At 46.6% G+C, this 27,836-nt stretch overlaps 1 protein-coding gene across 8 annotated transcripts in view; it reads left to right on the top strand.

Annotated features, from left to right (window-relative positions):
- LOC6595648 (neural-cadherin) overlaps positions 1 to 27,579 on the top strand; it is a 91,637-nt gene extending 64,058 nt beyond the window's left edge. For 2 of the 8 annotated variants that reach the window (XM_026988143.1, XM_026988144.1), the window contains exons 11-21: positions 9,064 to 9,207; positions 9,291 to 9,406; positions 11,280 to 11,438; positions 12,719 to 12,856; positions 14,605 to 15,928; positions 17,410 to 19,711; positions 19,783 to 19,953; positions 24,206 to 24,444; positions 25,964 to 26,176; positions 26,238 to 26,408; positions 26,689 to 27,579. In XM_026988143.1, coding sequence (XP_026843944.1) covers positions 9,064 to 9,207; positions 9,291 to 9,406; positions 11,280 to 11,438; positions 12,719 to 12,856; positions 14,605 to 15,928; positions 17,410 to 19,711; positions 19,783 to 19,953; positions 24,206 to 24,444; positions 25,964 to 26,176; positions 26,238 to 26,408; positions 26,689 to 26,810 — 5,099 coding nt within the window. In that variant the 3' untranslated portion in view covers positions 26,811 to 27,579. Of the gene's footprint in view, positions 1 to 9,063; positions 9,208 to 9,290; positions 9,407 to 10,099; positions 10,265 to 11,279; positions 11,439 to 12,718; positions 12,857 to 14,604; positions 15,929 to 17,409; positions 19,712 to 19,782; positions 19,954 to 21,059; positions 21,302 to 24,205; positions 24,445 to 25,963; positions 26,177 to 26,237; positions 26,409 to 26,688 lie in introns of all 8 variants that reach the window. The other 6 variants (XM_026988139.1, XM_026988140.1, XM_026988141.1 and 3 more) reach the window with 3 other exon arrangements.
- The last annotated feature ends 257 nt before the right edge of the window (positions 27,580 to 27,836 follow it).

The raw sequence follows: 27,836 nt of genomic DNA, 5'->3' as shown, positions 1-27,836 counted from the left end.
ATCGGAGCCACAAGTAAACTGATACTTTGATTGGTGATTTCTGGGATGGGGAATCTGGGGTGAGGTGCAAATAGTGACTTGCTTTGATGGGAATATTCCAGGAGATGGGCCCCGAGGGGCAGAGCTCATAATGAGGCAGTGAAGGAAAGGGTTTACACCCAACCGAGAGCAACTGCCGCATGACGCGTGCCTGCAGGGGTAGAATTTCAAATGCTAATCAATCGAAACCAATACCAAAACTAATCCCCTTTTTCCTTTGTATTTTTTTCTTTGCAGGTGAATAAAATCACATATGACCCCCGCCCCTTACAAACCACATGGGGAGGGGCACAGGTAACCGCATGGAGGAAAAACTTTAATTACTTTGACGCTGGAGTTCAGTGCCAGTTAACTTTATAAGCAATCCCTCTTAACTTTAAGCTGCTTAGGAAACACAGAAGCAGCGTCATGGGTTTGGGATTGGGATTGGGATTGGGGCTGGCGTTGGCGTTGGGGCTGGGTCTGGGGTGGGGAAAAGTCAAGGAAAAGCACTGAAACTTTCATGGGCTTGGGTCAATAAAACACAATGGGAACAAACGAAACGAAAGCCGAGCGAAGGGAAAGAGAATACCTGAAAATATGCATGACACACACAGATACACAGATACACAGATAGATACAGGATACACCTCTGCCAGCAAGATTTGTAGAGCTGCCAAAAGCAACAAGGAAAAAGGAGAAAGGGGGATAGGTGGGGGAGGGTGGAGCACAAACATTTCGCATAGAACACCAAGTGCAACATGCGGTTTTGTGGTTCGGTTTGTTAGGGACTGCAGTCACTTTAATTTTCACGCAAAAAATACACTCGAACAAGGGAAAAATCGAGCAGAGCCACGCACTGGCCAGCGGAAAAACCAAACATTCATACTCGTATCTTGTGTGGCCATTTCCGCGCTCAAAAACCTAGATACAATTTTTGGAAAATCAACTAACTAACATTTGAACTCCAGCCATTGTTTCATTTACACAAATAATTTCATTGCACACACGAGTACGCCGCAAAAATAGAAATACAAATAGAAATGGAAATAGAGAGGGGGGCTGAATATCATATCTATAAATCCATGTGCCCCAGATAAGCCCTGCTTCCGTTTGCAGGCCGGCAAAGGCCTGGTCCTGGTCCTGGTCCTGGTCCTGGCCGACATGAATATTCTTCTCTTTGAAATGATTGCATATTTGATCTCTGGTTCTGGGAAATGCACAATATTTTTGTGCTGTGCTGCCCGCCCGGCTAGGGGCTGGGCATTTATTTTGATAGGGAATAAACGATGGAAATTTTCAGAGTGAAACACAAAGAAATATTTCTTGAAATTTACATTTTTGATAGAATTTCGATTCCTTATTTGAATCAATTTCCAGGACAATGAGCGCCAGAGGACAAGCGATTTATTGGGTTATAGATTCGTTATAGATTAGTCTAACGATGGAATAACAGAAGCTGCAATGAAAAGACTAGGAAATGCTACTGATTCTCTGCAAAACCAGGCAGTTGAGAGCTCTGAAGTGGATCATATTTCTATAGTTCTTGGAAAAGAAGTTCTGTGGGAATTCTATGGGATCTTAGAGAACAAAATATAATGCATTTCCGACGAGTAGTCGGGTGTAAGACTATATTTTTATTCAACCATTTCCAAAACATTCTTAAAGGCTGTAAAAGCTGTAGAAATTGTAGCTTTACAAATAGATCTTAAGCAGTTTTGCCAGGGAAATGGGGGTAGGACTTTATTTTTATTCCAAAATATTCTTCCTCTGTAGAGGAAAACTTTCCACTTTCATAGGGTTTCATGCAGCCCTCCCGCAAGGTCGAATTTCTGAACCTCACTTTAATGAAAACGAAATGAAATTTTATGCTTAGGTGTGGAACAAACATAAACCGGCAATTGTAGACGAAACACATTCGCATTCGCATTCAGAGTCGCATTGTTTGTAATGCGAGTCAACCACAGACCGCAATGGGGCATAAAGAATATTTATAGTGGGACGATGTACTAGATGGGGGTGGGGAGGAGGAAGCGGGGAGGGAGGAAACCTTCTACGGGAACAACAATGAATTTGTGGCCATAAAAGCCAAAACATTGTGCAGCACCAGCTGCTGGATGAAACAGTGGCAGCCACACAGCACAGCACAGCACAGACTGTGGCAAGGTCTGGAGACGTTTCACTGCCATACACGCATGTGTGTGTGTGTGTGTGTGTGTCTGTCGTGTCCACATCGATAAGTTGTCTTTCCCTTTCCTGTGCTCCATATTCTATCTCCATTTGAAGCACATTTCAATGGTTTTTATGGCAAGGAACATCAATCAAATGGAAAATATTATTGACAAAACATGCGCACGACATTGTTGATGCGATTTCCACTGCCACACTCGCATGAGCGGAGGACATAAAAAATAAAGCAAATATATACTTGCAGTAAGTGCTACGGACACACTCATACAGTTGTGGTCACAAGAATAGGAGCGACAATCAGGTTGAGGAAAGAGAGACGAGGCAGAAGAGGAGTCCCACAACAATAAAGACTGCCGATCTATCGTTCTGTCTGTTCTTCGATCCTGATCATTATCTGAATGATATTTGAGGTGTTTTATACACGGTTCCTTCCATAGACCTTCCTATGCCCGCAACAACCTTCCTCCGAGAGTATTTGTGGGATATGACGCTTTTCATTCCATTTTCCCTAGATATCCCCTATTTTTTCGATCCCAGGTTTACTTCTATGTTCCGTTTCCCAATATCTGTGTACGTGCTGCCGCAAAACTAGGCAAGAATTTAAATTGTATCGCACCGCATCGCAATAGTTTGATAAATTACTGCCAAAAATTGATTGATGCTTGGGTCTGGGTCTGTGGAAAAACGCTTTCCATGGGCGGGGCTGGGGGGTTCGTGTTGTCTCTGTGTCACTCCCGAGACGCGTGTCGATAAGTCACGCGTGACTATCCGACTGACGGCTCTTGTCCTTGGTCTCTCTGGTCTCTCTGGTCTCTCCGGTCTGTGTGGCACGCGTGAGGGCATAAATCAATGTAATTAATTTGAGTTTATCAAATGCTGAAAGTTCTTCAGATGCCTAATGGCCATTCGAGTGCTGGATAATTATCTCCATTTGTATGTGGCAGACACTCCCAGACCCCCCCACCCCCACCAAGCGATAGTCCAAGGTCAAAGGAGCCCCCCCAAAGAGATGCCAAGTAATTTGTATTAATAGGATTCTAATTTGTTGGCTACTTTTCTCCATTAACGAGGGCGAGAGAGACCACTGCTCTTAAAGCCATAGATTTCTTAAATTAGTTGAGGCCCTGCCCCCTCGCCTCCTCATCCATCGACCTGTCTTCTATTCAAATTCCTGGCAGCAGACTTTCGACAGTCGTGATGAAAGTTGAGAGATACAATTTAATGCCTGAGTGCAGCGCGGGGCCGAGCTGCAAGTCTTTCGAATGCCCGACACGCATTCGGGGCCCGCTCGAAAGGATACTCCAAGGGATACCAATCAATGGACATATGCCGGCGAGTAAGCCGGAATTCCCGACATGTTTACACCGCTCGATGCGGCCTGCAAGCTGTGGATGCTATTAAAAGTTTTGGCCAAAGTTTCGCACATAATTTAAACTATGACACGGGCTTCCGTCCCCGCTCCTCTCTCCCCTTCTCTCCACGCCTTTCAGCATGATTAGTCGCCACGAGAGGTGGTCGCAGGTGCGTTTCGGGGCAAGTTTTCTGCTGATATAGCACTTTGTCCACTTGACGTAGTTTAGCGACATTTTAGAGCTCCCCCCCACCCCCCTCCACCCTTCCCGCAAGTTACCAATGACATCCTGGACAGGGCCAACTTTTGTGGCACTCAATTTGCTGTCGAAACCGGTAAATGAAGCTGGAAAATGAATCTCCCTCGGAATGGAATGGAGTGGAATGGTTCGAGTGCCTCGGACTAGTAATTGTCATGGCCCCATGTCCAGGCCCTGGCCCATTCATTATGCAAAAGCTGTTCGGGGGGCTGGGCCTGGTATCTGCATAAATTCCAAGAACCAGAATGCGCCCAGAACAAGCCAACAGCCCGACACAAGGCATAAACAAGTCAAGTGCAAGAGCTGAGGCTCTAGTTTTTGGTTACAACAGAATTATGGCCATTTGGTAATTGTACCAAATCGTATGCAGCAGCAACAACAACAACAACAACAACAATGACAACTATTTTTGGGGACTGCAAGATGTTTCTTTTGCCCCCCACCCCCACCCCTTTGGCTGTTAATGTCATCAGCCAAAGTAAAAATTCCCCTCTCCCTCTCTCTCTCTCCCTCTCTTTCTGTGCTTTCACTTGGACCGCAAAAACCGCAAAACACCAAGGCTCCCAAAAAGTCGTTTGCTTTTTTGTCCTGCCACAAATGTTATTATCAGCCGTGTTGCAAGACTGCTGCTGCTGCCTTAATGCCTCCATTTAGTATTCGCTTTCAACTCGAAGGCCGACTGAGGCTTTAAGAAAATTGAGGGAAACTTTTTCTGCCATCCATCATGATGGAGTCTCGGAGCACTTTCCACTTTCCACTCTCCACTCTCCACGATTTATCATCGCTCACCTGGGTGCCATAGATTATTATTTTTTTTTTATCAATTAATGCCCCTGGTATCGCCTGTCAAATTTTTGGGGGCTTCATAAATTTGCCAATGCCTCGCGCAGGACGTGACAAAAATTTCCTTGGCTGATTTTCCCAGGCACAAGGAGGTTTGTTTGGCTGTCAATTGATTTTAATGGTTCCTTTTTTTTCGGTGGGTCGTGGGCGACGCTGTGTCTGGCATATAAACTAATTAAAAAGTGTCCTTGAAGGGCGGAAGGACAGCAGCAGCCAAGTGGAAATAAATCATGGGCCATTGATGGGACACCTTGGCACCGCACCTCACATATTTCCCCGCGGAGAAAGCACTTTCTAGGGACTTTGCCAGGGAGGTATTATGTTCCTTCGCTCTCCGAACAGGAGATCGTGTACCAATCGACAGACAGAGCCTGTCCTATGGGGTGTGAAAAACCCCAATAACCACAAACATGACAATCATATGTGTACGCACGGCCGCAGAATATCAGGGCGAGAGACCGCAGGACACATTGTTGTGGAGCTCGCATAAATTTTTGTTCTACCAACGAGCAAGGACGAGCGTCGGGACGAGCTCAGGACAGCTCAGCATCTGCCAGTCAGACGGGCTGACAGACAGACAGATGGACAAACCACAATCATAAAAGAATCAGAAGCAGAAGCAGCAGCAGCATCATCCAAGCGACAAAATGCATTTGAACAAGTTTTTACGACATCCACAAGCCGGAGAGGGAGCGGACGGACGGACGGAGGGGCGGACGGACGGACGAAGAGTTTAAGAATTGCAATAAAATATTCTTGCAACAATTTAGATGTCTTGGCCTTACTTGCAGTTTCCTTTCTCTTACTTTCTCCTACTTTCGTTTCCTTTCATTTCTGCCTGGATGGCGTTGGCTGGCATTAGCCAGGGCCCACAGAGACATTGTGATCTCTGTGCTCGGACATGCAGTTAGCTTGTCTTTATGGCCAGGCCACATTAAGCCCCATTAATGGCCTCCACACACACACACAGTGCCCCATAGATCTACAGGATGCAGGATGCAGCCAGCGATTCGTGTTGTGATTTCCTGCGGCACATTGTGTGCCGCAAATGCATCTCAGTCATAAAATAAAACGGCAACGTGGGGGGACCGCAGCGAGGCCAATTAGTTTTACCTCGAGCTGAAAGGCAGGGGAGGAACAAGAACCAAGGACCAAGGACAAAGGACGTACTTGTCGATGTATCTTCCCTGGCACTAGGTCTTTAGGAGGATATTCTTCCTCCTGCCTCTGGCTAGGGTCTGCCCCACTCTGAAGGAATGCCTAGGCTCCCCCTCTTTAATGGCCGCGAAGGCTGAGAAAATATTTATTTCTCCAATGGCTTGTGATTGTTTATTATTTTTTGTGCTATTTAATATCGTTAAAATTCATTCAAGTGCAAAACTTGACGATAAACTTTTGCCGCAACAAAACAGCCCAAGCGAGAGGAGGAGAGGGGGTAGGGGAGGAGCTATATATGGGGGATATATGGGAGCCAGTCCCATAGGAATACTGCCAAAGAAAGCTCTGGGAAAAAATATGGCATCTTTGATTTTGACATTGTGCCACATCACGTACTCACACATACACACAAAAGACTCTACATACGAGTATGTGTTGGTGTGTGTTTGGGGGTGGGGGGAGGGGGAGAAAATAGCGCATAAATTTATGACACTCGAAGGCGTGGCATGTGGCATTTTGTGCACCAAAGCGTGACATCTTTTGGGAGGACAAAAATTGAACACTATTTGTTTGGCAAACCGAGAGAAGCGAGTGGGAGTGGGGGGTGTGGCACCCACTTTATGTGGGCTAAATAAGTGATAAAGTTGACTTTGATTCTGGCACTCCATGGCATGCCACTCCTTGCCCCTTCAATCGAGTCCAGTTAACCCGAAATTGCTTCAATGTCAATTTTTACGGACGATCCCCGGGATTCCGAGCAGCTGTCCAAAAGCTCAATGGGATACATTCTATTCCCCCCCGCCCTTCTTGGCCCAGTTTAGTTTTTCTCGAGTGGAGATGCAATCAAAATGGTGTTGGATAAGTAGATAAAGTATTTCCGGAGCTGTTGTGCGCCTCAAGCCGATAAAAATGTCACGGCGGATAAAAGCTTTTCAAAATTAGATTAAACGTTGGCTTTGGCTTTGGCGTTGGCCTTTGCTTTAAAGGTTTTACTTGCTTTATAAATAATATAAATTCCATGCATCCCCTGGATGGAAATTCCATTTAACTGATGCTTTCATGTCCAGGACACGCGTTGCAGGGAACTCAAAGAGAGAGCTCTCCCTTTGGCATGACATGCCAACAAAAAACACGACATTAAACACGAGGCAACGTGAAATTTTTCATAACTTAAACATCAGCATTCAATCTGCAGCCATCTGCATCGATAAATTTAATTTTGATGTAATAAAGTCGGGGCAGAAATTGTTGGCAGAAAGGTAAAATGGAAAATTATATTAAATAAATAAATAGGGACAATAAGGGGCAAAAGGAGCAAAGGAGCAGGGGCCAGTAGGCTCTGAAAGTACAGGGCATATTTCTTTGATTAAAGAGGTTTAATATTAATGGAAGTTTGTCCCTGTTTAAGCCCAAAGCCCAAAACAAAACTAGAAATGAAAACAGAATGCACACAGATTTATTTCGAAATTAATATTAGACATCCGGCAGAAGCAGAGAGTGGGGGAAAGAGCTCTGTTACATAAGCATAAATATTAATAAGTATGCTGGAAAATGATTTGCATTTAATGCCAGTCCCTGTGCCAGTGCCAGTGCCAGTGCGAATGGGACTATGATTTCCCCCAAGTTTTAATTAAAATGTCGTCACATGGAAACCGAAATACAACTGAGTTGGCAATTAGCAATGTTTTGCCATAAATTTAATTCAAAATGTTGGCCCAAACATTTGCTAATTTAAGCGCACCGAACGCACAAATACACGCCCAAAGATACAGATGCAGATGCATCTCTCTTTGGCAACTTATCACACAAGCTCGCAGGCCATGCCACAGATGCAGCAGTTGCAAGCAGAGTTGTCAACCTGCAAATGTGCATAATTCTGGCAAACACAGATACGTACGATCCAGGACCTGGCCCAGGACCTGGGCTGGGCCAAATTATAAGCCAAGATACAAACACCACAGCCACAGCCACAGCCACATGTACGTGCAGTGAAAGTTGTGTCCTTTGGGAAGAAAAGGGAGGACCTGTACCTAAGTAAATTGATAAACAGAAACACTTGGCCGCAGCAGGGACGATACGATTTCCACCGACGGAGACCACAGGCTGCCGGCTCTCAATAGATTCCTTCCATCGGTGGAAAACCCATCGTCTCAGAGCCTCTCCTCTGAGAGTTGTCTATGGGCTGTTAAGCGGCAAAAGTTTGTCGCATCCTGGGACACATCTGCCGCAAATGTTGGAGCATAAATCTGAGCAATGTCCCAGGTCTTTGGTCTCTGTTTGTCTGCCTTTCCGACTCCACAGACTCCACAGACTCCTGCATTTATTTAATTAAAGCTAAGCGAAGCACTGCACTGCTTTCGAGTGTTGTTATTGGCGCAATTATAAATGATATATGTAATTTACTTGACCAGTAATGTCCACTGATATGTCGTCCCATTGTCAGTGGCTTTGTTTGAGCCCTCCCCCGCCGCCACTGCCCCCGAAGAGGGCATTGTCTTTGGAGTCCTTCTTCTATTTGCCCTGCACTTGCATATTAAATTTCTCTGTGTTTTCTCTGGCTCTGTGTCCAGCCATCCATCCATTTGAAACTCAATCCGACCCATTTTCTAGCCACAAAAGGTGTTGTTTAACATTTGAAACGTTATAATGGTTAATTATGCGGCCAAGTCTTGCCCTTAATATTGAAACTGAAATTTATTTCGATTGGGGGTGGGGGTAGTATGCCTGTGGCGAAATGGAAAATCTATGAATATCAAATAAATTACATCATCACACATGCAAATAAGAGCCAAAGTATCTCTGCTTGTATCTGCTTAATATGCAAAATGCGTAGGCGGCAGCCAGTGAAAAACGTGGCTGAAAAGAGGCGGCGATTTGGAGTCGAAGCTGGAGATACCCTTGGAGAAACACAAGGACCTTTTTGGCAGGAAAATTATAACCCTATAAGGCTGTGGGGTGCCCTCTAGCCCCTTCAAATCCCCTTAGAAATGTATCAAACCCTTCTTCGAGAGCCCCCAAAACATCATCTTGTAAAAATGGGCCAACAAAATGATTGCGGCCTCAATAAGAGGCGTCAAATTGTTGCCTTGTCTCCCCTCATTGTGTCTAGTACGTGATAATTGAGCAGACAGCCGCCCCCAGCCGCCCCCCAGCCGCCAGGACGACCTCCCTTCAAGTGTCGAAAATTGAAAATGAGAAATTTAACTAAACGAAATGTCGTCTTGTCTCCATTTCTCCTTCGCAGTCACCAAATTCATACGCATTGGCATTGCCGATAAAAACGATAATCCGCCCTATTTCGACAAATCGCTGTACGAGGCCGAAGTGGATGAGAACGAGGATATCCAGCACACAGTGCTCACAGTCACGGCCAAGGATCACGATGAGTGTGAGTATATCCCCCCACCAGCCCACAGGAATTCCACAATTATTATCTTTCACATACTCGTATTCTTTGGTCTCCTCCAACAGCCTCACGTATCCGCTATGAAATTACAAGCGGCAACATTGGCGGCGCTTTTGCGGTTAAAAATATGACGGGTGCCATTTATGTAGCCGGCGCTTTAGATTACGAAACGCGGCGACGGGTAAGTTTCCCCCCCAAAAAGAGGGACAGGAGCCTGCTCCTCTGTAATCGACCAACGTTCTTCCGCAGAGATATATTTATGACATAAGCGTGGCGCCCAGTCAACTGTGAGATTTGTTTATGTCGCTCCGAAACATGTAAAATTTCCCCGAAAAGGCTGTTCCTTTTTAAAGGAATTTCAAGGATCCGAGGAGTATTTTAGATATTGCTTTTCTCTCTTTAGACTTCTATAAAATTCATTAAGAAACTCCCCCCCGGTCCGTGGGGGCCGCCAGGGCCACCGCGAGGCTACTTAAATATTGAAGAGCTCCCAAGCAGAGTTTTGGGCGAAAAAGTCAAATAGCAGTGGCCACAGAGAACCTTGGCGAAACATTAATTGAACAGAGCAACACAGCAAAAGGCAGGCGAAATCTTAATTGAATTTCAATTTGAACAATTGGCCAAAAGTGCAGTGCAAGACGGGGCCAAGACAATGGCAGTTTTGCCTTGACTTTAATTGGAAATTCCTCATCGGGAGGGACCTTTGAGGGCATACTCGTACAGTCAGGGCTTACAGTATAGGGCACACAGTGTATGCAAATATCTCATCAATTAAGCAGCAACAATACAAAATTACAATATGAATTATGTAATTTAATTATGAAATATTCCCTCCATCCACGCATCCCCGCATCCTGCCTCGTCCTTCGTTCAGTACGAGCTACGGTTGGCCGCCTCCGACAATCTGAAGGAGAACTACACGACTGTGATTATCCATGTCAAGGATGTGAACGATAATCCGCCTGTTTTCGAGAGGCCCACCTATCGCACCCAAATCACCGAAGAGGATGATCGCAATTTGCCCAAACGCGTCTTGCAGGTCAATGATTCAAACGATTCACTCGAATAGTATTCACTCTTTGGTTGCGTTATTCGTAGAGCTTTTTGCTTTTGCTCTTAGGCTGATGGAAACAAATGTTGTTTTTGTTTTCTTTTATGTTTTCCTAGAATTTTATTGCATGTCAAGAGTTTTTGTTCCCTCAATCCCGTTCCATGCCTGAAGCCACAAATATTATTGCACAAAAACCAAAAAAAAAACACACACACACAACAAATATATTTTAGAGTCGATTAATTATGGGGGGAGCACTTTTTGCTCCTCTTTCTGTCAGTCAATAAATTGTTGACATATTAAAGGTATTTACGGCTCTGCAAAATTAATGGACTACGCAGTTTATTATTTGAAAAAGTTTTGCCCCTTGCATGACGGTTTTTTTTTTTTGCATTCGATTTAAGGCTCGTGTGATTTAAGGGCATAGAAAAAACCGCCTGAAAAGTAATTGAACAATTAAAAAAGGGCCGTCCATTCTGGAGTGGACAAATGTCGGCGAAAAAAACTTAAAAATACTCGCATATCCACAGTCATCTATAAATAATTTCCATTGCGGTTTCGAGGAGGGAACAGAATAACGTATAAAAAACGTATAATAATATTGATTTATCATTAAGCACGGAACGTCAATTGAAAATATAGTACAAATATGCACAAGATCGAAGCATATTGAATTGTGGCCATTTAATGAGTAAAAGCGGGTCAAAGGGGGTCAAAGAGGGTCAAAACTATTACAAGATACTCTTTGCTTCAGTTTCGAGTGGGGACCATCTGGGGCAGTTTTCATTTGACCCGCAAACATGTGTAAAACCATTATTTGAACTGAAATTTTACTTTAATCAATATTTTAATGGTTTCTTTTTGTGTGTAATTTATGCGTATTTTATTGTTTATTGTTTAATTTTTTTGGTTTATTCTTTATTGTTCTTTCCCCGTTGCGCCCGAAAACAAATGTCCTGTTCGCCGGCCATATATTTTATTTAATGTCCTGTGCATACGGTAGTACGAACTGAAATTGGTTGCGTCGGACAGTTTGAATGAGAATCAAACGACCATCGTCATAAATGTGCGCGACGTCAACGATCTGCCGCCCCAATTCCCGCAGACGTCCTACAACCGTACCCTTGACGAGGAATTGACCACGCCCTTTACCATCATGCAGGTCTCGCTATAACATATACCATATACCACTTACCATATCTCTCTCCGTACCGTATCCATGCCATTTCCATCTTGTACATAGCCGTGCCTACTCTCATTTAACAATTAATTTAACCCCCAGCGACATTAAATCCTCTCCACCATTCGCCATTCACCATTCAATCGCATTTCGCATTGTAAGCCAGCAATAACAATCCGTAAACATAATGAATAATCGCCTGGTGATGGGTAAATTTGTTAATTTAAACCATTCGGCAGTAATTTTAAAAAATTATATTTAAATTGAAAGTAAAATTCCCCAGGCATTCAGGTTGAAAGGACATAGTGGGGCATTAATCCCAGGCCACACGATGGGTTTTCCACCGATGCGACACGGCGTATAAATATATGCATATTCCTTCGGCTGAAAACGCCTCGTGTAACCGCCTTTTTTTGAACATTAAATTTTTGTATTTTATTTTTCTGGTTTTTGGTAAGCGTCAACCATCTCTGCGGTCTTTAATTGCCACGCTTAAATGTCGGGCGTAAAGTTTTCCCATTTTATTTATCATAGTTTTTCCATTAGCCCGTTTTCTGTTTCTGTTTCTGATTTTGATTCCGCCCGTAAAAGCTGCTAATTAAATCGAATACGCTCTTTAAGTATTAATGCCACACACACACACACCCATACACACACGTACAGCATTTGCTCGATTAAGCTTGGGGTCGGTGCAGATTTTGTATTGTGGTTTGTGCTTGTGTGTGTTTTTCCCAACTAATTTAATTAAACTGGTCGGAAAATGGAAAATAAATGTAGCTGCAGCTTAAGGCTAACAAAGGGAATTAAAACCAATCTTTCAGCACTTTTAAATCACCTTTTATTTACATTTTACTAACCGACAAACAAACACCATTCTCCCCGGTCTCTCGAACATATTTTTCCATTGACTAAACCCCATATCTGTCGCCATTTGGCTAACAAAAGCATAATCCCCGCCAGCAAAAAAAAGTCCCATAAAAATGGGGTTCAATTAGCCAAACATTTTGATTAGAGTCGATGAAAAAAGTGTAATAACAAAAGCCAATGGTAAATGGGGATTAAAACAAATAAAAGTCACAGAATGGAAAGGTTTTTTCGAGAGAAATTGTGGAAGAAAAAAAAATGTAGTGCATGATTTTGTTTAATTTATTTTGTGCATGATAATTTATGGCATGTTTACTGCTGCGCTTTTTGTTCTGTATTTATTTGTATTATTTATTCCAGAATATTCCATAATAATACCACTTTCTTGCGTTAAACAGGTGACTGCCACGGACGGCGACAAGGATCGTCCCCAGAACATCGTGTACTTCCTCACGGGCCAGGGCATTGATCCCGATAATCCGGCGAACAGCAAGTTCGACATCAACCGCACCACCGGCGAAATATTCGTGTTGAAGGTAATGAAATAATCTTAAATCAACGTTAAGTACGCCTCCCAATTTGGGCATTAACAAGTTGCCACAAGCCGCAGGCACACGGCGTACACAATAAATAAAAAACGATATTTAAAGAGCAACAGACTGATTGCTGATTGGGGGGCCACCCCCCATTCACCCATCCACCCATCCGCCCATTCGATGCTCACTTAAATCTGTGAAAAAAAACCCCGGGAAAGTGCTCATTATTGGGGGCTTGAAAGATAGTTCTTGTCGAGGAAACAATTAAAAATACTTGTACATTCCTGGAGATCCTTTTTGGGGAAATAAATTGCCAAAACCTTTTCTAAATCGCCGAAAAAAGCACGAAAATCAATTGAAAAGTAAATTAAAACTAATTACAAAAATCACAATTGAAAAACCCCATGCCGCATTCCAGTTGCAAAAATTTCGCTTTATTCCGCGCACACACTGACTGCCAAAAGTATACGTACGTACGAGAAATACTCCAGGGCCAAATTAAATGAAATTCCCATGCGTGCATCCAAAATACTCGCAGAATGAAACGAAAAAAACATGAAAAAAAACATGGAAAACATTTGGGGGCCCAACCACTTTAGTCATTTTCAGCCCCATAGACCAGGCCGACTATCCCTCCCTCCAACCCTCCTCCCACTCTATCCGCAAACAAATATAATTTTGTATTTTCAACCGCTCCTCATGGCAGGAAGAGTGTTTCGGAACTCCCCCTGAAACTCTGGGGGAGGAGCACATGATAAGGGATAACATGTACAAAGAAGGGGAGGGGGTGGGGGGTGTAGCACAGTCCGTGACCCACTCACAACTAATCCCTTAAATTGAATATGTCATAACAATGTTGGCAAATTTGTCATGCAAATTAAAGCGATGACGACGCAGGAGTATGGATACTCGTATATGTACATTATTTATTTTTTAGATTTTTTTTTTCTAGACTAGAGGGTAGTCAGGGGTGTCTCCTTTTGCCAGGGACTATGTTTTGGTTCTAGAAATGGTTTGCTGGAGTACAAAATGCCTTCCCAGAGAGGTGCAAATTTCTAGATCCTTCCCCTTGGAGTCGCCTTATTGGCAGCCCTTTGTTCCTCGATCACTGGATAACCCTTGCGTCTAATCCATCACTCAAAGAGGACCCTTTCTGCACACATTTGTTCCGTTGTTGTCGCCTTTTTGTGTGGCACATTCCTTTTATGACAAATCCAATGTCAGCGCCATGCAAAAGTCTTTCTCTGTGGCTGTCACATGAGAGTGAGTGTGGGGGGGCGGGGAGCTTTGGGGGGCATTAGCCAAGGGTTCTGCCAGCAGCTGTGCGGCATGCGCCAACAGATACAAAGCGCTGATTAAAATCGGGTTTTCCCTCCTTTTTTTGCGCTTTTTATCATGAGGAGGGTCTGGCTCCCCCTCCCCCCACCCTCCCCCCACACACGCACATCACTCAGGGTGCTGTGAATGCATATCAAAGTCAGAATCAACATCAGGTACAGGGCTCAGGGCTCAGGTTGGGCTTCCAGCCCCATTGTGCTTGAGACAGGCAGAAGGAGAGCGGGGTGGAGGGGGTTTGGGAGGGGTTTGGGGACTTACAACAATGTTGTCCGCCCTGATGTTAATCGGTTTTGCGTTTATGACAGCTTAAAATTACACACAATACCCGTTAGGGAGTGCGCATATTAACCCCGAACGGATATAACGGCGCTTTACACTCTCCTTCTTTCGTCCTTTCATACTTTTTATAGCCCTTGGATCGCGATCAACCTAATGGACGGCCCCAGTGGCGCTTCACGGTCTTCGCCCAGGACGAGGGCGGCGAGGGACTGGTGGGCTATGCGGACGTCCAGGTCAATTTGAAGGACATCAACGACAATGCCCCCATTTTCCCGCAGGGCGTTTACTTCGGCAACGTGACGGAGAACGGCACCGCCGGCATGGTGGTGATGACCATGACGGCGGTGGACTACGACGACCCCAACGAGGGCTCCAACGCCCGGCTCGTCTACTCGATCGAGAAGAACGTGATCGAGGAGGAGACGGGCTCGCCCATTTTCGAGATCGAGCCCGACACGGGCGTCATCAAGACGGCCGTGTGCTGCCTGGATCGCGAGCGAACCCCGGACTATTCCATACAGGTGGTGGCCATGGACGGCGGGGGGCTGAAGGGGACGGGGACGGCCTCGATACGCGTCAAGGACATCAACGACATGCCGCCGCAGTTCACGAAGGACGAGTGGTTCACGGAGGTGGACGAAACGGACGGCACGGCCCTGCCCGAGATGCCCATCCTCACGGTGACCGTCCACGACGAGGACGAGACGAACAAGTTCCAGTACAAGGTGATCGACAACAGCGGCTACGGCGCCGACAAGTTCACGATGGTGCGGAACAACGACGGCACGGGCTCCCTGAAGATCGTCCAGCCGCTGGACTACGAGGACCAGCTGCAGAGCAACGGCTTCCGGTTCCGCATCCAAGTGAACGACAAGGGCGAGGACAACGACAACGACAAGTACCACGTGGCCTACTCGTGGGTGGTGGTGAAGCTGCGCGACATCAACGACAACAAGCCGCACTTCGAGCGCGCCAACGTCGAGGTCTCCGTCTTCGAGGACACCAAGGTGGGCACCGAGCTGGAGAAGTTCAAGGCCACCGACCCGGACCAGGGCGGCAAGAGCAAGGTCTCCTACTCCATCGACCGCTCCTCGGACCGTCAGCGACAGTTTGCCATCAACCAGAACGGCTCCGTGACCATTCAGCGCTCCCTCGACCGCGAGGTCGTGCCCCGCCATCAGGTGAAAATCCTGGCCATCGACGACGGCTCGCCACCGAAAACCGCCACTGCCACGCTCACCGTTATTGTCCAGGACATCAACGACAACGCACCAAAGTTCCTAAAGGACTATCGGCCCGTGCTGCCCGAGCATGTGCCGCCCCGCAAGGTGGTGGAGATTCTGGCCACCGACGACGACGATCGCTCGAAGAGCAACGGCCCGCCGTTCCAGTTCCGCCTGGATCCCAGCGCTGATGATATTATACGGGCCTCCTTCAAGGTGGAACAGGATCAAAGTGAGTACAGAAAGACCCTTAGAGATATATATATATTCCTTCCCCTTTGGCAACAACTTTCGCACATCCCCAAAGCAAGCCCCAAGTTATTTCCGACTTGGATGCCCTTCGATCCGTTCATTCGTTTGCCGCACACTTGCCAATTACTTGCGAATTGCTCCGCACACACACTGGCACTCCATCGAGGGGGGGGGGGGGGGGATTGGGGGATCTGGAAATAGTTGCCAGTGCTGACCATTTCGACATTTTGGCCAGCAAACTTTTGCCCTGCTGCGATGCAATGAAAAGTTTACCAAAATATTTGGGTCAAAGCTTAAACAATGCACAAGCGTAACATTTTTTCCACTGCTCTCCCCCTCCCCCCGCCTTTTTGGGGGGTGGCTTTTGGTATTGAAATTTCCTAACAGGCTATTGAGGGAACGGGCTGGGATGTGTCCTGTGTGTCACACAATATCGCAACGCTAACAATAGCATAAAAATGCAATTACACCGAACCCGCAAAAAAGAGACACAAAATCGAGTCCGGAGCGGAGTCTGGGGCGGAGTCCGTAGCGGAGGCTGGGGCCGAGTCTGGGGCTCCCCCGCAAATGAATAGCCCAGGAATCTTTGGCCATAAAACGGAAACAGCAAACCGCATCGCACCCATTGCGCCAGGTCCCATGAAAATTTAAATAATATAAGCACAAAGATACAGATACACAACCTGCATGGGTGTGCGTGTGTGTCTCGAGCAGGAGATACAGAAAATAAAATGGCAAATGCACAAGTTTTCAATTAAATTACCTTCCAGGAGGGGGCCAAAATGGGGGGCCAGGAGAGGGCCCGGAGAGCATGTGTCTGCCGCAAAAGCCAAAACTACACACACACACACATGAGTGTCCGTGTGTCTGAGTATCTGTGTGCCGGAGCGAGGAAAAGCCAAGTTAGAGAAGGAAAAACTGGGCACAACTCGTGCGGGTGGCAATCCAATTTTGATGCCACAGCTGGGAGCCCAGGAACTTCGGGGATCAAGCCTCGGAGCCGGAGTGACTCTCAGACTCTCTGCTGTGTGCGGACTCGTATTTGCATACAATTTGCCTAAAAACACACCACGGAGTGTCTTTAAAAATACATTTCCAATGTGCGGGAGGAGTACAGCCCCTCTCCCAGCCTCTCGGGCTCTGGGGCAGGCCACAGTCGAAGACTTAACACTTGTTGGCTCAAAGGCGTAATTACAACAAATGCGGGGGCCAAAAGTTGCATCCGCAATCAGGTGGAAAGCGTGCTGGCTAATAAAAGAGCTTAGTTTTTGGTCTGCTGGCTGATTGGCTTACAGCTAACAGAAAAGCTAGAACTGAGGGATTTTCAAGTTTATTGAAAGCCTAAGCCCTGCCCAAATACCTATTGAATGGGGAGTAGGATGGGGATAGTCTTTTAGGGAATCAAAGGCCTTTTTGTACATCTATTCACTCCCTTTACCCGCTCTAATCCCGCCTTAACAGAGGGCGCCAACGGTGATGGCATGGCCGTGATATCCTCGCTGCGATCCTTCGATCGCGAACAGCAAAAGGAGTACATGATACCCATTGTGATCAAGGATCATGGCTCGCCGGCGATGACCGGCACCAGCACGCTGACCGTGATCATCGGCGACGTGAACGACAACAAAATGCAGCCCGGCTCCAAGGACATCTTCGTGTACAACTACCAGGGACAGTCGCCGGACACGCCGATCGGCCGCGTGTACGTCTACGACCTGGACGACTGGGATCTGCCCGACAAGAAGTTCTACTGGGAGGCGCTGGAGCACCCGCGCTTCAAGCTGGACGAGGACTCCGGAATGGTGACCATGCGGGCGGGCACCCGCGAGGGCCGCTACCACCTGCGGTTCAAGGTCTACGACCGGAAGCACACGCAGACGGACATCCCCGCGAATGTGACGGTTACCGTGCGGGAAATACCCCACGAGGCGGTCATCAACTCGGGCTCCGTGCGCCTGTCGGGCATCTCGGACGAGGACTTCATCCGCGTGTGGAACTATCGCACGCAGAGCATGAGTCGCTCGAAGATGGACCGCTTCAGGGACAAGTTGGCGGATCTGCTGAACACCGAACGGGAGAACGTGGACATCTTCAGCGTTCAGTTGAAGCGCCGCAATCCTGCGCTGACGGACGTCCGGTTCTCCGCCCACGGATCGCCGTACTACAAGCCCGTGAGGCTCAACGGCATCGTCCTGATGCACCGCGAGGAGATCGAGAAGGACGTGGGCATCAACATCACGATGGTGGGCATCGACGAGTGCCTCTACGAGAACCAGATGTGCGAGGGCAGCTGCACGAATGCCCTGGAAATCAGTCCCCTGCCCTACATGGTGAATGCCAACAAGACGGCCCTGGTGGGCGTCCGCGTGGACACCCTGGCGGACTGCACTTGCGGGGCGCGCAACTTCACCAAGCCCGAGTCGTGCCGCACCAACCCCTGCCACAACGGCGGACGCTGCATCGACACTCGGTTCGGGCCGCACTGCTCGTGTCCCGTGGGCTACACCGGGCCGCGCTGCCAGCAGACGACGCGCAGCTTCCGCGGCAACGGCTGGGCCTGGTATCCCCCCCTCGAGATGTGCGACGAGTCCCATCTGAGCCTGGAGTTCATCACCCGCAAGCCCGACGGCCTGATCATCTACAACGGCCCCATTGTGCCGCCCGAGCGCGACGAAATGCTCATCTCGGACTTCATTGCCCTGGAACTAGAGCGCGGGTATCCGCGACTGCTCATCGACTTCGGCTCCGGGACCCTGGAGCTGCGCGTGAAGACCAAGAAGACCCTGGACGACGGCGAATGGCATCGCATCGATCTGTTCTGGGACACGGAGGACATTCGCATGGTTGTGGACTTCTGCAAGTCGGCGGAGATCAGCGAAATGGAGGACGGCACCCCGCCGGAGTTCGACGACATGTCCTGCCAGGCGCGCGGCCAGATCCCGCCCTTCAGCGAGTACCTGAACGTCAACTCCCCGCTGCAGGTGGGCGGCCTGTACCGCGAGCAGTTCGATCAGAGCCTCTACTACTGGCACTACATGCCCACGGCCAAGGGCTTCGACGGCTGCATCCGCAACCTGGTGCACAACTCCAAGCTGTACGATCTGGCGCACCCGGGACTCTCGAGGAACAGTGTGGCCGGCTGCCCGCAGACGGAGGAGGTCTGTGCCCAGACGGAGACCACGGCCCGCTGCTGGGAGCACGGCAACTGCGTGGGGTCCCTGTCCGAGGCCCGCTGCCACTGCCGACCCGGCTGGACGGGGCCTGCCTGCAACATACCCACCATCCCGACCACCTTCAAGGCCCAGAGCTACGTGAAGTACGCCCTGAGCTTCGAGCCGGACCGCTTCAGCACCCAGGTGCAGCTCCGCTTCCGCACGCGCGAGGAGTACGGCGAGCTGTTCCGCGTGAGCGACCAGCACAACCGCGAGTACGGCATCCTGGAGATCAAGGACGGACACCTGCACTTCCGCTACAACTTGAACTCGCTGCGCACCGAGGAGAAGGACCTCTGGCTCAACTCGATCGTCGTCAACGACGGCCAGTGGCACGTGGTGCGGGTCAATCGGTACGGCTCTGCCGCCACCCTCGAGCTGGACGGCGGCGAGGGTCGGCGCTACAACGAGACCTTTGAGTTCTCGGGCCATCAGTGGCTGCTGGTGGACAAGCAGGAGGGCGTCTATGCCGGCGGCAAGGCCGAGTACACGGGCGTTCGCACCTTTGAGGTGTATGCCGACTACCAGAAGAGCTGCCTCGACGATATACGGTGCGTATACGCTATATAGATGAGGGATATACCCATGAATACTTACCGCTTTGATCTCTCTTTTCCTTTAGTCTCGAGGGCAAACACTTGCCCCTGCCCCCCGCCATGAACGGCACGCAGTGGGGCCAGGCCACCATGGCCCGCAACCTGGAGAAGGGCTGCCCCTCGAACAAGCCCTGCTCGAATGTCATCTGCCCGGATCCCTTCGAGTGCGTCGATCTCTGGAATGTCTACGAGTGCACGTAAGTTCCAAGCCCTCCATCGTTTCGATCATCCAACGCATTGCTTTTCGTTTCTCATCTTCCAAAAAAAAATAAGAAAAAACCAAGAAATTAATTGACTGTTCGGACTGAAATTACAACCAAAAATGTATCCAAAAACAGGTTTATAAATTTCATTTTGATTTACAAAGGCCCCAACCCAAAATCCCAGAAAATCCGCCACAAAAGCCAAACATCTGATGGGCTTAATCAATTAAAGGCAGGACCCCCCACACACACACGAGAAACAGAACAAAAAACAGAGGAAATTGAAGTAGGAGGGCAGCCTTGCAGGGCAGCCAGCAGAGAAAGAGAAAGAGTCGGACACGATACAAAAGTCCAGTTAGTGATTGGCACTAAACGTTGCGTGACAAATCAATCGGCTTAGGCTTACGTTTCTGTCGATTTCAATTCCGATTTCGCTTTGTCGAGAGTCGAGTCGTAGGAGAGAGAGAGAGAGAGAGAGAGTGGAGAGAGAGAGCGTTTGTTCTGCTTGTAATAGTCTTTGTACATATTCACGCTTTTGTTTCATTACACACACACACACACACTAACACACCTTTGAAGAGCTTATGCTTTGCCCTTAGAGCACCCCAGGTACAGGTACAGGTACAGTTGTGTACCCAAGTACTAGCCGCTTATCTTACACGTAAACCCAGGCACACACACACTCTTTTTTTGTGCTCCAATCAATCCCTTGGGTCAAAGTGCTCAAAATCAATCACCAAAGAACACACAAATCCCCTGTAAAGTGGTCGAGAATCGGTTCAAGTCAAAGGTTTATAAATTACACGACCCCCGTACCACCCCTCGTTTTACGTAATCAATCGTTCAGCACTCACTTCTTAATCGCTTGAGAAAAGGTGACTCTATCGAATCCTCTAAGAATGATTCCCTTTTATTCCGTATTTACTTTTATATTTTCGGTTTTATCGGTTGTCCTTCGTTTCTGTTCAAACAAGACTCTACTGGGACCTACATAAAAATCGGTTAAATCAATCCATTCATTCGTTAAACGCATTTTTTTCGGTTGCTCCAATAAACTAATGATATAAAATCTGTAAAAAACAAAAAACAACAAACAATAGTTGCGGCGAAGGACGCATCATGTCGCCCGATTCCAAGGGCTGCATGGACCGCAACGAGTGCCTCGATATGCCCTGCATGAACGGCGCCACTTGCATTAACCTCGAGCCCCGTCTGCGGTACCGCTGCATATGTCCGGACGGTTTCTGGGGCGAGAACTGCGAGCTGGTGCAGGAGGGTCAGACCCTCAAGCTGAGCATGGGAGCCCTGGCGGCGATCCTAGTCTGCCTCTTGATCATACTGAGTGAGCATCAAAGATCGAACAAAGAAGAGACCCATTGAATCCCCCCCCCCCCCGCCCCCTTGAATATGCAACAACAATCCTAGAGCCTGCTTTTAGCCTTTAGACTGAATGTTGTAGCGTTTATTCAATCATTCAATCATCCAATCATCCTACCATGTTTCCATGCACTTTTGCACTTTGATTTCGTATGATTTTGCCATCTTTCTCTCCATCAAAAATTACAAAAATCTAATCGAATTCTCCATCGAAATCACAGTTCACCGAATGTCGCCCTTATTTCATTCAAAAACTCATTTCCATATTCATATATCGATTCATATAGCGTATCCATTTTGGAATGTTTGCTTCTGGCGCTTTTTCCCGCCCCTCAATCAATGTTTTTTTAATGTTATTCAATGTGCTGTGTACTGTATGTAAATATTTGATAAACAAATGCGAAACGAAAGGTTTGTACAACCCGCCTGTAGTGGAATATTTTAAACAATTTATAGCGGAAATTACAGGACACTGAAACCAGTCCGCAGACCCGCCATAGGTGCTCCCTTTAGTAGCTATTCCGCCTCCCCCCCCACCCCTCACTCAAAGTGCACTCAACTAAAGAGAATGCCCTTCAGGTAAGTTAACAAATGTGCAGTCAAGATACAAGACAAGGCCAAGACCTGGCCAAAACGGTAGAGCAATTGCAATTGTTGGCTTTGGCGTTTCGTAGAAATCACGAAGCACTAAATCCACATCACTGACAGAGACACCCACACACACACCCACACACACACACACACACACACACACACACACCTGCACATAAGAAGGGAGTTCTCAGACGGCTCAAAGGAGCTTCCAGCTGGCACTAAGAACTCGAATCTCGAACCTCGAACCGCTGCCCGTCCGTTTCATTTTGCTGGGATTTACGACGATGGCAGAAGGTTTGCATTTCTTTTCGAAATGCGAGCATCTCTCGGGGTAAACAGCCAGAAAAATGCCACTTTTAAGTTTAGAGCCAAGCCGGGAAGACACGAGACTCGCCCACGAACATTTATAAGTAAATACAGAGTTTATTTCATGCCAGAATCAACTTGAAATAAAAACTTAATGACGTACAATGTGGCAAGGCGAAAAAGCCAAGTGGAAAATGGGAAAATTCAACAAAATTATCAAGTACCTCACTCACTTCTGATCGGTTTAAACTACGCACTTGGGAGCCATCGAACAAAGAGTAAAAGAGTGCCAAAGAGGGCCAAAGCGGGCAAAGCGGGCCAAAAGGAGCAGCTAGAAAAAAAAAACTATTCAACTTTTCAACTGGCGCTGATTTAGTGCGAAAGTTTTCTCTGCTTTTGAGGTATTTATTCTATCTGCTGCGTTCTTTTCAAGTTATTTGCCTCCTTTTCCCCTGCGATGCCCCCGCTGTGTGCTCTCCGCGCGCCCCCGCGGCATTCGCCAATCAATAATCGACTTCGTCAATATATCAAAAGTGTCTTAAGTCTGCATTTGAAAAGTATTCAATTGTGTTTGCCGGCAGTCTCTCATAGTCTATTGGGTTTTGTTAAGGGGCTCGGACATGGCCTTAAAGAGTGGACAAAGGGCAAACCAATTTCCGTCATTTGTAGGACATTTACGGCGACAGATGATATGAAGGCATACACATTCTTTGTCTGTGCTCCCACGAAGATTTTCTTCAAAGAAGAGTGGAAAGAGGGAGTATTCCCTTGGAGAAAATCCCACGAAAAAGCCAATTATCTATCCTCATGAAAATGGAAAATTTAAGCAGAAGAAATCCATATTTATAGGAAATTTATTTCGTAAATATCAGCTTGAAGTTTCAGAAATATGTTTTATCATAAATTTTGAGATATTTTCATCAAATTTTGAGATTTATTATCTTCCAATAGTTTTCCTTCGTGCCTCATAAAACATTTATATGGATATATCTCAAGATTCTTTAAAGAATATTCATAGGGGAAAAGGTTCGCCCGTGGCCAATTTTCACAGAAAAAAGACACAAAATTCCATGAAGTTTTTCGGAAATAAAAATAAGAAAGAAAAGGGAAATTTAGCTCCTTTTGAAATGCACAATTGATGCATCTATCACCCATCAATATTAATAAATTCGTTCCAGGGGTCTTCCCAGCTTACAGCCAAAGTTAGAGCCAAAGTAAATGCCATGCATCTCAATTATTCGTTGCCTTTGGACGTTTTCACACCTCAATGTCCCCAAGTCAAATGGCATTGTAAAGTTTTGTATGCCCCAAACGAACCACAACACACACTATTCCAAAAACTAATCAAAACAAACTTAAAGATAGAGATGGAGATGGAAACAGTGCGCCAAAGTGCGAGAGCATAAAATGAAACTCAAGTTAGCGAAAGAATGCAGCAGAACGGAAGAAAAAAGTTTATTCAATTCAAAACCGAAAAACAACGCAAAAAGATTGTTGCATAATAATCATAAAAAAAGAAGGAAAAGAAGAGAAATTGTACCAAAAACAGCACTTAAGATGCGTGTTAGGGAAAGGGACTACGGGGGGGGGACTAGGGGGAGGGGGGACTAGGGGGATGAATGCTCGGCCAATGCAAATGCAAATGCAAAAAGTTTCTCACGCCATTGGAAAAACTGAGAAAATAAACTCCCACAAAGCGTGAAATAATAACAACAGCAACGAAGAACGAAGAACGTTTATAAGACTTTCCGACACGACACTTTCCCCCCATAAAAGACTCTGAGGAAACGAAAGAGAAGCAAGCGTTACACACCTGCATGATGGAAACAAATTTTTAAATAATTTCTTTTTGTTTTTCCCACACATCCAAACATCCGAAATCCACCCACAACATTCCACACTCCAACAAAAACCCGCCCCCCGTGCCACCGCCACACACATATCGTCTTTTGGGGGCCCGTTTGCTCAGGTGTCCGGCGGGCTATAAGGCCTCCGGCAGTAGTTGTGTGAACGACAACGAGTGCCTGCTGTTCCCGTGCCGCAACGGCGGTCGGTGTCGCGACCATCAGCCGCCCAAGAAGTACGAGTGCCACTGCCCCATGGGCTTCACGGGAATGCACTGCGAACTGGAGTTATTGGCCTCCGGGGTGCTGACGCCATCGCGTGATTTTATTATTGCCCTGGTCCTTTGCCTCAGCACGTTGATATGTAAGTATATTGAAGTGGAGTGATTGAGAGTCCACAGAAGGCTCGACAGAAGGTGGAGGGACCTCGTAAGTTAAGGTTGACCCTAGACTAGACTCCAAAGAGGCTCCTAGCGGGCCTCAAGTAAGTTTTGCATGACTCACAGCCCATTTGTGCGTATTTATTGTATGTATTTATCCTTCGTTTTCTTCGTTCTTATGCCAATTAAAAGTTTAATCAAAAGTTAACATGCCATTTAAATATTGATGGCCATCGCTCTTGAGCTGTAAAATTAATTAAGTCTTGCAATCACACCGAAAGTCATTTCCGCAAATTAAACGACACAACATACAGAAAAGTCTTCCATAAATTAAAGTTTATTGTATTGCCGGCCATGGCACAATTTTTGCATATCAATGAAAAATGTCAGCCACGGCCCAGGAGGGCGGGAGGGCGCGAGTGATAGCCGGGAACGAGGGGAAATGCCTGTTTGACTAACACAATAATTGCAAATTACGAAATGTCCAGCTGGAAACAGAAAACATTTCCACAGAAAGTTTTACAGAGAGACTAGAAACAGGGGGGGAGACTAGAAACCAGGGAGTACGGTGAGCAAACAGAAGTGGAGCCTGAAGAGAGTCCATACTGGCACCAGGAAGGCCAACAAAGTTGCCAGAAGCCGCAGAAAATTACTTACGTCAACTTCAACGGACGAAACGGAACGGTCGTCCTGGCCATTACAACGACTTCAATATCATCCTCCAAAAAAAACAAAAAACTTTGTGCAACAGATGCTGTCTGTCCCTGGGACCACGCTTCGCAATATGGTGGAAAAGTGCGCTGAGAAAATTAGAAAAACACTCGGGGAAAAGAGAGGGGGAGCGAGAGAGAAGCGACCAGTCGTCTGTGGCTTGATTTGCTGTTTGGTCAGAGCGCCATTTGTCGCTGTTTTTGGGGGAAAAGGAAGAGAAAGAGGACTCTGGGGAAAAAGCGGGCAATATCTGTTTACTTTTTTGTAAAGCACCCTTTGGAGGGGGTAGCACTAGTTTTGCAATGATATTTATCCACTTTTGTATCTATGATATTAAACAGTAGAAGGAGGACATCTATTTAGTTCCTTTTTTTGGCTATTCTCTCTCGGAGAAAGCGTATCTTCTAGTCGCATTAATTCCCATATTTTTTTCATATTGCTTTTAAGAATTTTTCTACATTTCTTTATATCCGTTTTAGTAGTTCCACAATTTAATTAAGCAAACTCGTACTCGTATATATATGTACATCTATATTTTATTCATTTTGTATCTGTTGGCGCCCCTCCCCTTCCCCCTGCCGTTTTTACAACTAAAATTGCTTTGCATGCTAAATTAAGTGTAGTTTAATGCAATTTGTATACAGTATTACGTGCTGGGTCCCCCGACAGCTGTGTTTGTGGCTGTGGCTGTTGTTGTTGCATATCAAAGGCGGGTGGGGGGATAGACAGAGAAACCGCTTTCATGGAACTGCATTTTAATATTGTTTTATTTGCACGCTCCTCTCCGCGCAGTACTGGTGCTCGTGTTTGTCGTTTACAATCGGCGGCGCGAGGCGCATATCAAATATCCAGGTCCCGACGATGATGTGCGCGAGAACATCATCAACTACGACGACGAGGGCGGCGGCGAGGACGATATGACGGCCTTCGACATCACACCGCTGCAGATACCCATCGGGGGCCCAATGCCGCCCGAGCTGGCGCCCATGAAGATGCCAATTATGTGTAAGTATTCCTCGAATGAGAGATCTTTCAGAGAAGATGCATTGCCCCTCTTCATGTCCAGATCCCGTCATGACACTGATGCCTGGTCAGGAGCCCAACGTGGGCATGTTCATTGAGGAGCATAAAAAGCGCGCCGACGGCGATCCCAACGCCCCGCCCTTCGACGACCTGCGGAACTATGCGTACGAGGGGGGCGGCAGTACTGCGGGCTCCCTCAGCTCCTTGGCCTCAGGTGGGTACCGCCACGAATGGTTTTGGTTAGTTTTGTTTGCACCCAATATCAAAGCAGTCTGAGATGAGCCCCCCCAGAACCGTAGGCTATCGACTAGAGAGAAGACTAGAGTAGCGCACTCGACTCCTTGCTGATTAAACATATTTTTCTGACACTTTCAGGGCAGCAGCTCTCAGATACGGCTGAATATTGGGTGTAAATAGGCGTTTTGGTGTTCTTTGATTAATATGGACTTTTGGGTGTGCGTTTTTCGTGGCGTTTTCTCTTCCCCCCTTTGCAGGCACGGACGATGAGCAGCAGGAGTACGACTACCTTGGGGCCTGGGGGCCGCGCTTCGACAAGCTGGCCAACATGTACGGTCCGGAGGCGCCCAATCCGCACAATACCGAGCTGGAGTTGTAAATGGCAGGCCCCCAAGGGAGGGCCCGTGCACTAAACGGTGGCCTAAAGGAAGGAAACCTAAAGGAAAGATAAACTGTTGGTAGATACAAAAGTTGCATTTAAAGAAATCCAATCCAATCTCTACGAAACACACACACACACACACATAGACACACACTCATACAAAGAAAGCGCAACCAAAGAAAAGGCATTGCAGAAGAAAATCTTTAACTAAGAAAAGGAGGCAAGGAAAATGGTAGGAGGGGGAAGTGAAAAAATCAAACACATATTATGACACGTAAAATGACATTTGTATAAATATTTCATCAGCATTTAAATTTAAACAAATTACCAGATACGAGATACGAGATACGCGATAATGAAAACTAAGTTATTTTTTAGGGCAAACGAAAAGCAAACGAAAAGCGAGGAAAATCGAGAAAAATCGAGGAAATTCGAAAGAAGAAAATTGGAAAATGTAAGAGAGAGGAGCATACCAAAGCTTAGTTTAGGGAGCGCTTATGAATTTATATCTTTAATTCGTGAACAGATTTGTTGTGCATATTATGTTTTAAGTTGTAATTATTATTTTTAGGACTCTCCCTACGTTCTGTATAACATATTCGATGTATTCGTATCCAGTCATTTAGGGATTAAGTTCGCTCCTGATTTCGTATTACTTTCTAAGGATTAAACATTAAAGGATTAAAACTTACATAAATGAATACCCAAAGACTGTTTTCGTTCCATCATAACAAGTATATAAATACATTTAAACACACACACTCACACACACACACACAAAACACATACATATATATTACCATTACCATTAACATTACCATAAATACGAGTATAAACATTACGAAACACTTTTTAAACTGCGAATCCGAGAGATCGCTAATTAGAGCCTGATTGGTCGAAAGAGGATACTCCTAGAATTATATTCTAAAAAAGCAGAAATCTTAAGCTAAATTCCCCGCAAAAACTAGCCACGAAAAAACAACAACAACAACAACAACAACGCTAGAAAAGTAAAGTAAACGC

This window comes from Drosophila persimilis, unplaced genomic scaffold (genome assembly GCF_003286085.1).
Source record: "Drosophila persimilis strain 14011-0111.01,24,50 unplaced genomic scaffold, DperRS2 tig00000191-arrow-pilon, whole genome shotgun sequence".
Taxonomy (NCBI): Eukaryota; Metazoa; Arthropoda; class Insecta; order Diptera; family Drosophilidae; genus Drosophila; species Drosophila persimilis.
The sequence above is the reverse complement of the archived record's forward strand: the minus strand, read 5'-3'. Positions and strand labels throughout refer to the sequence as shown.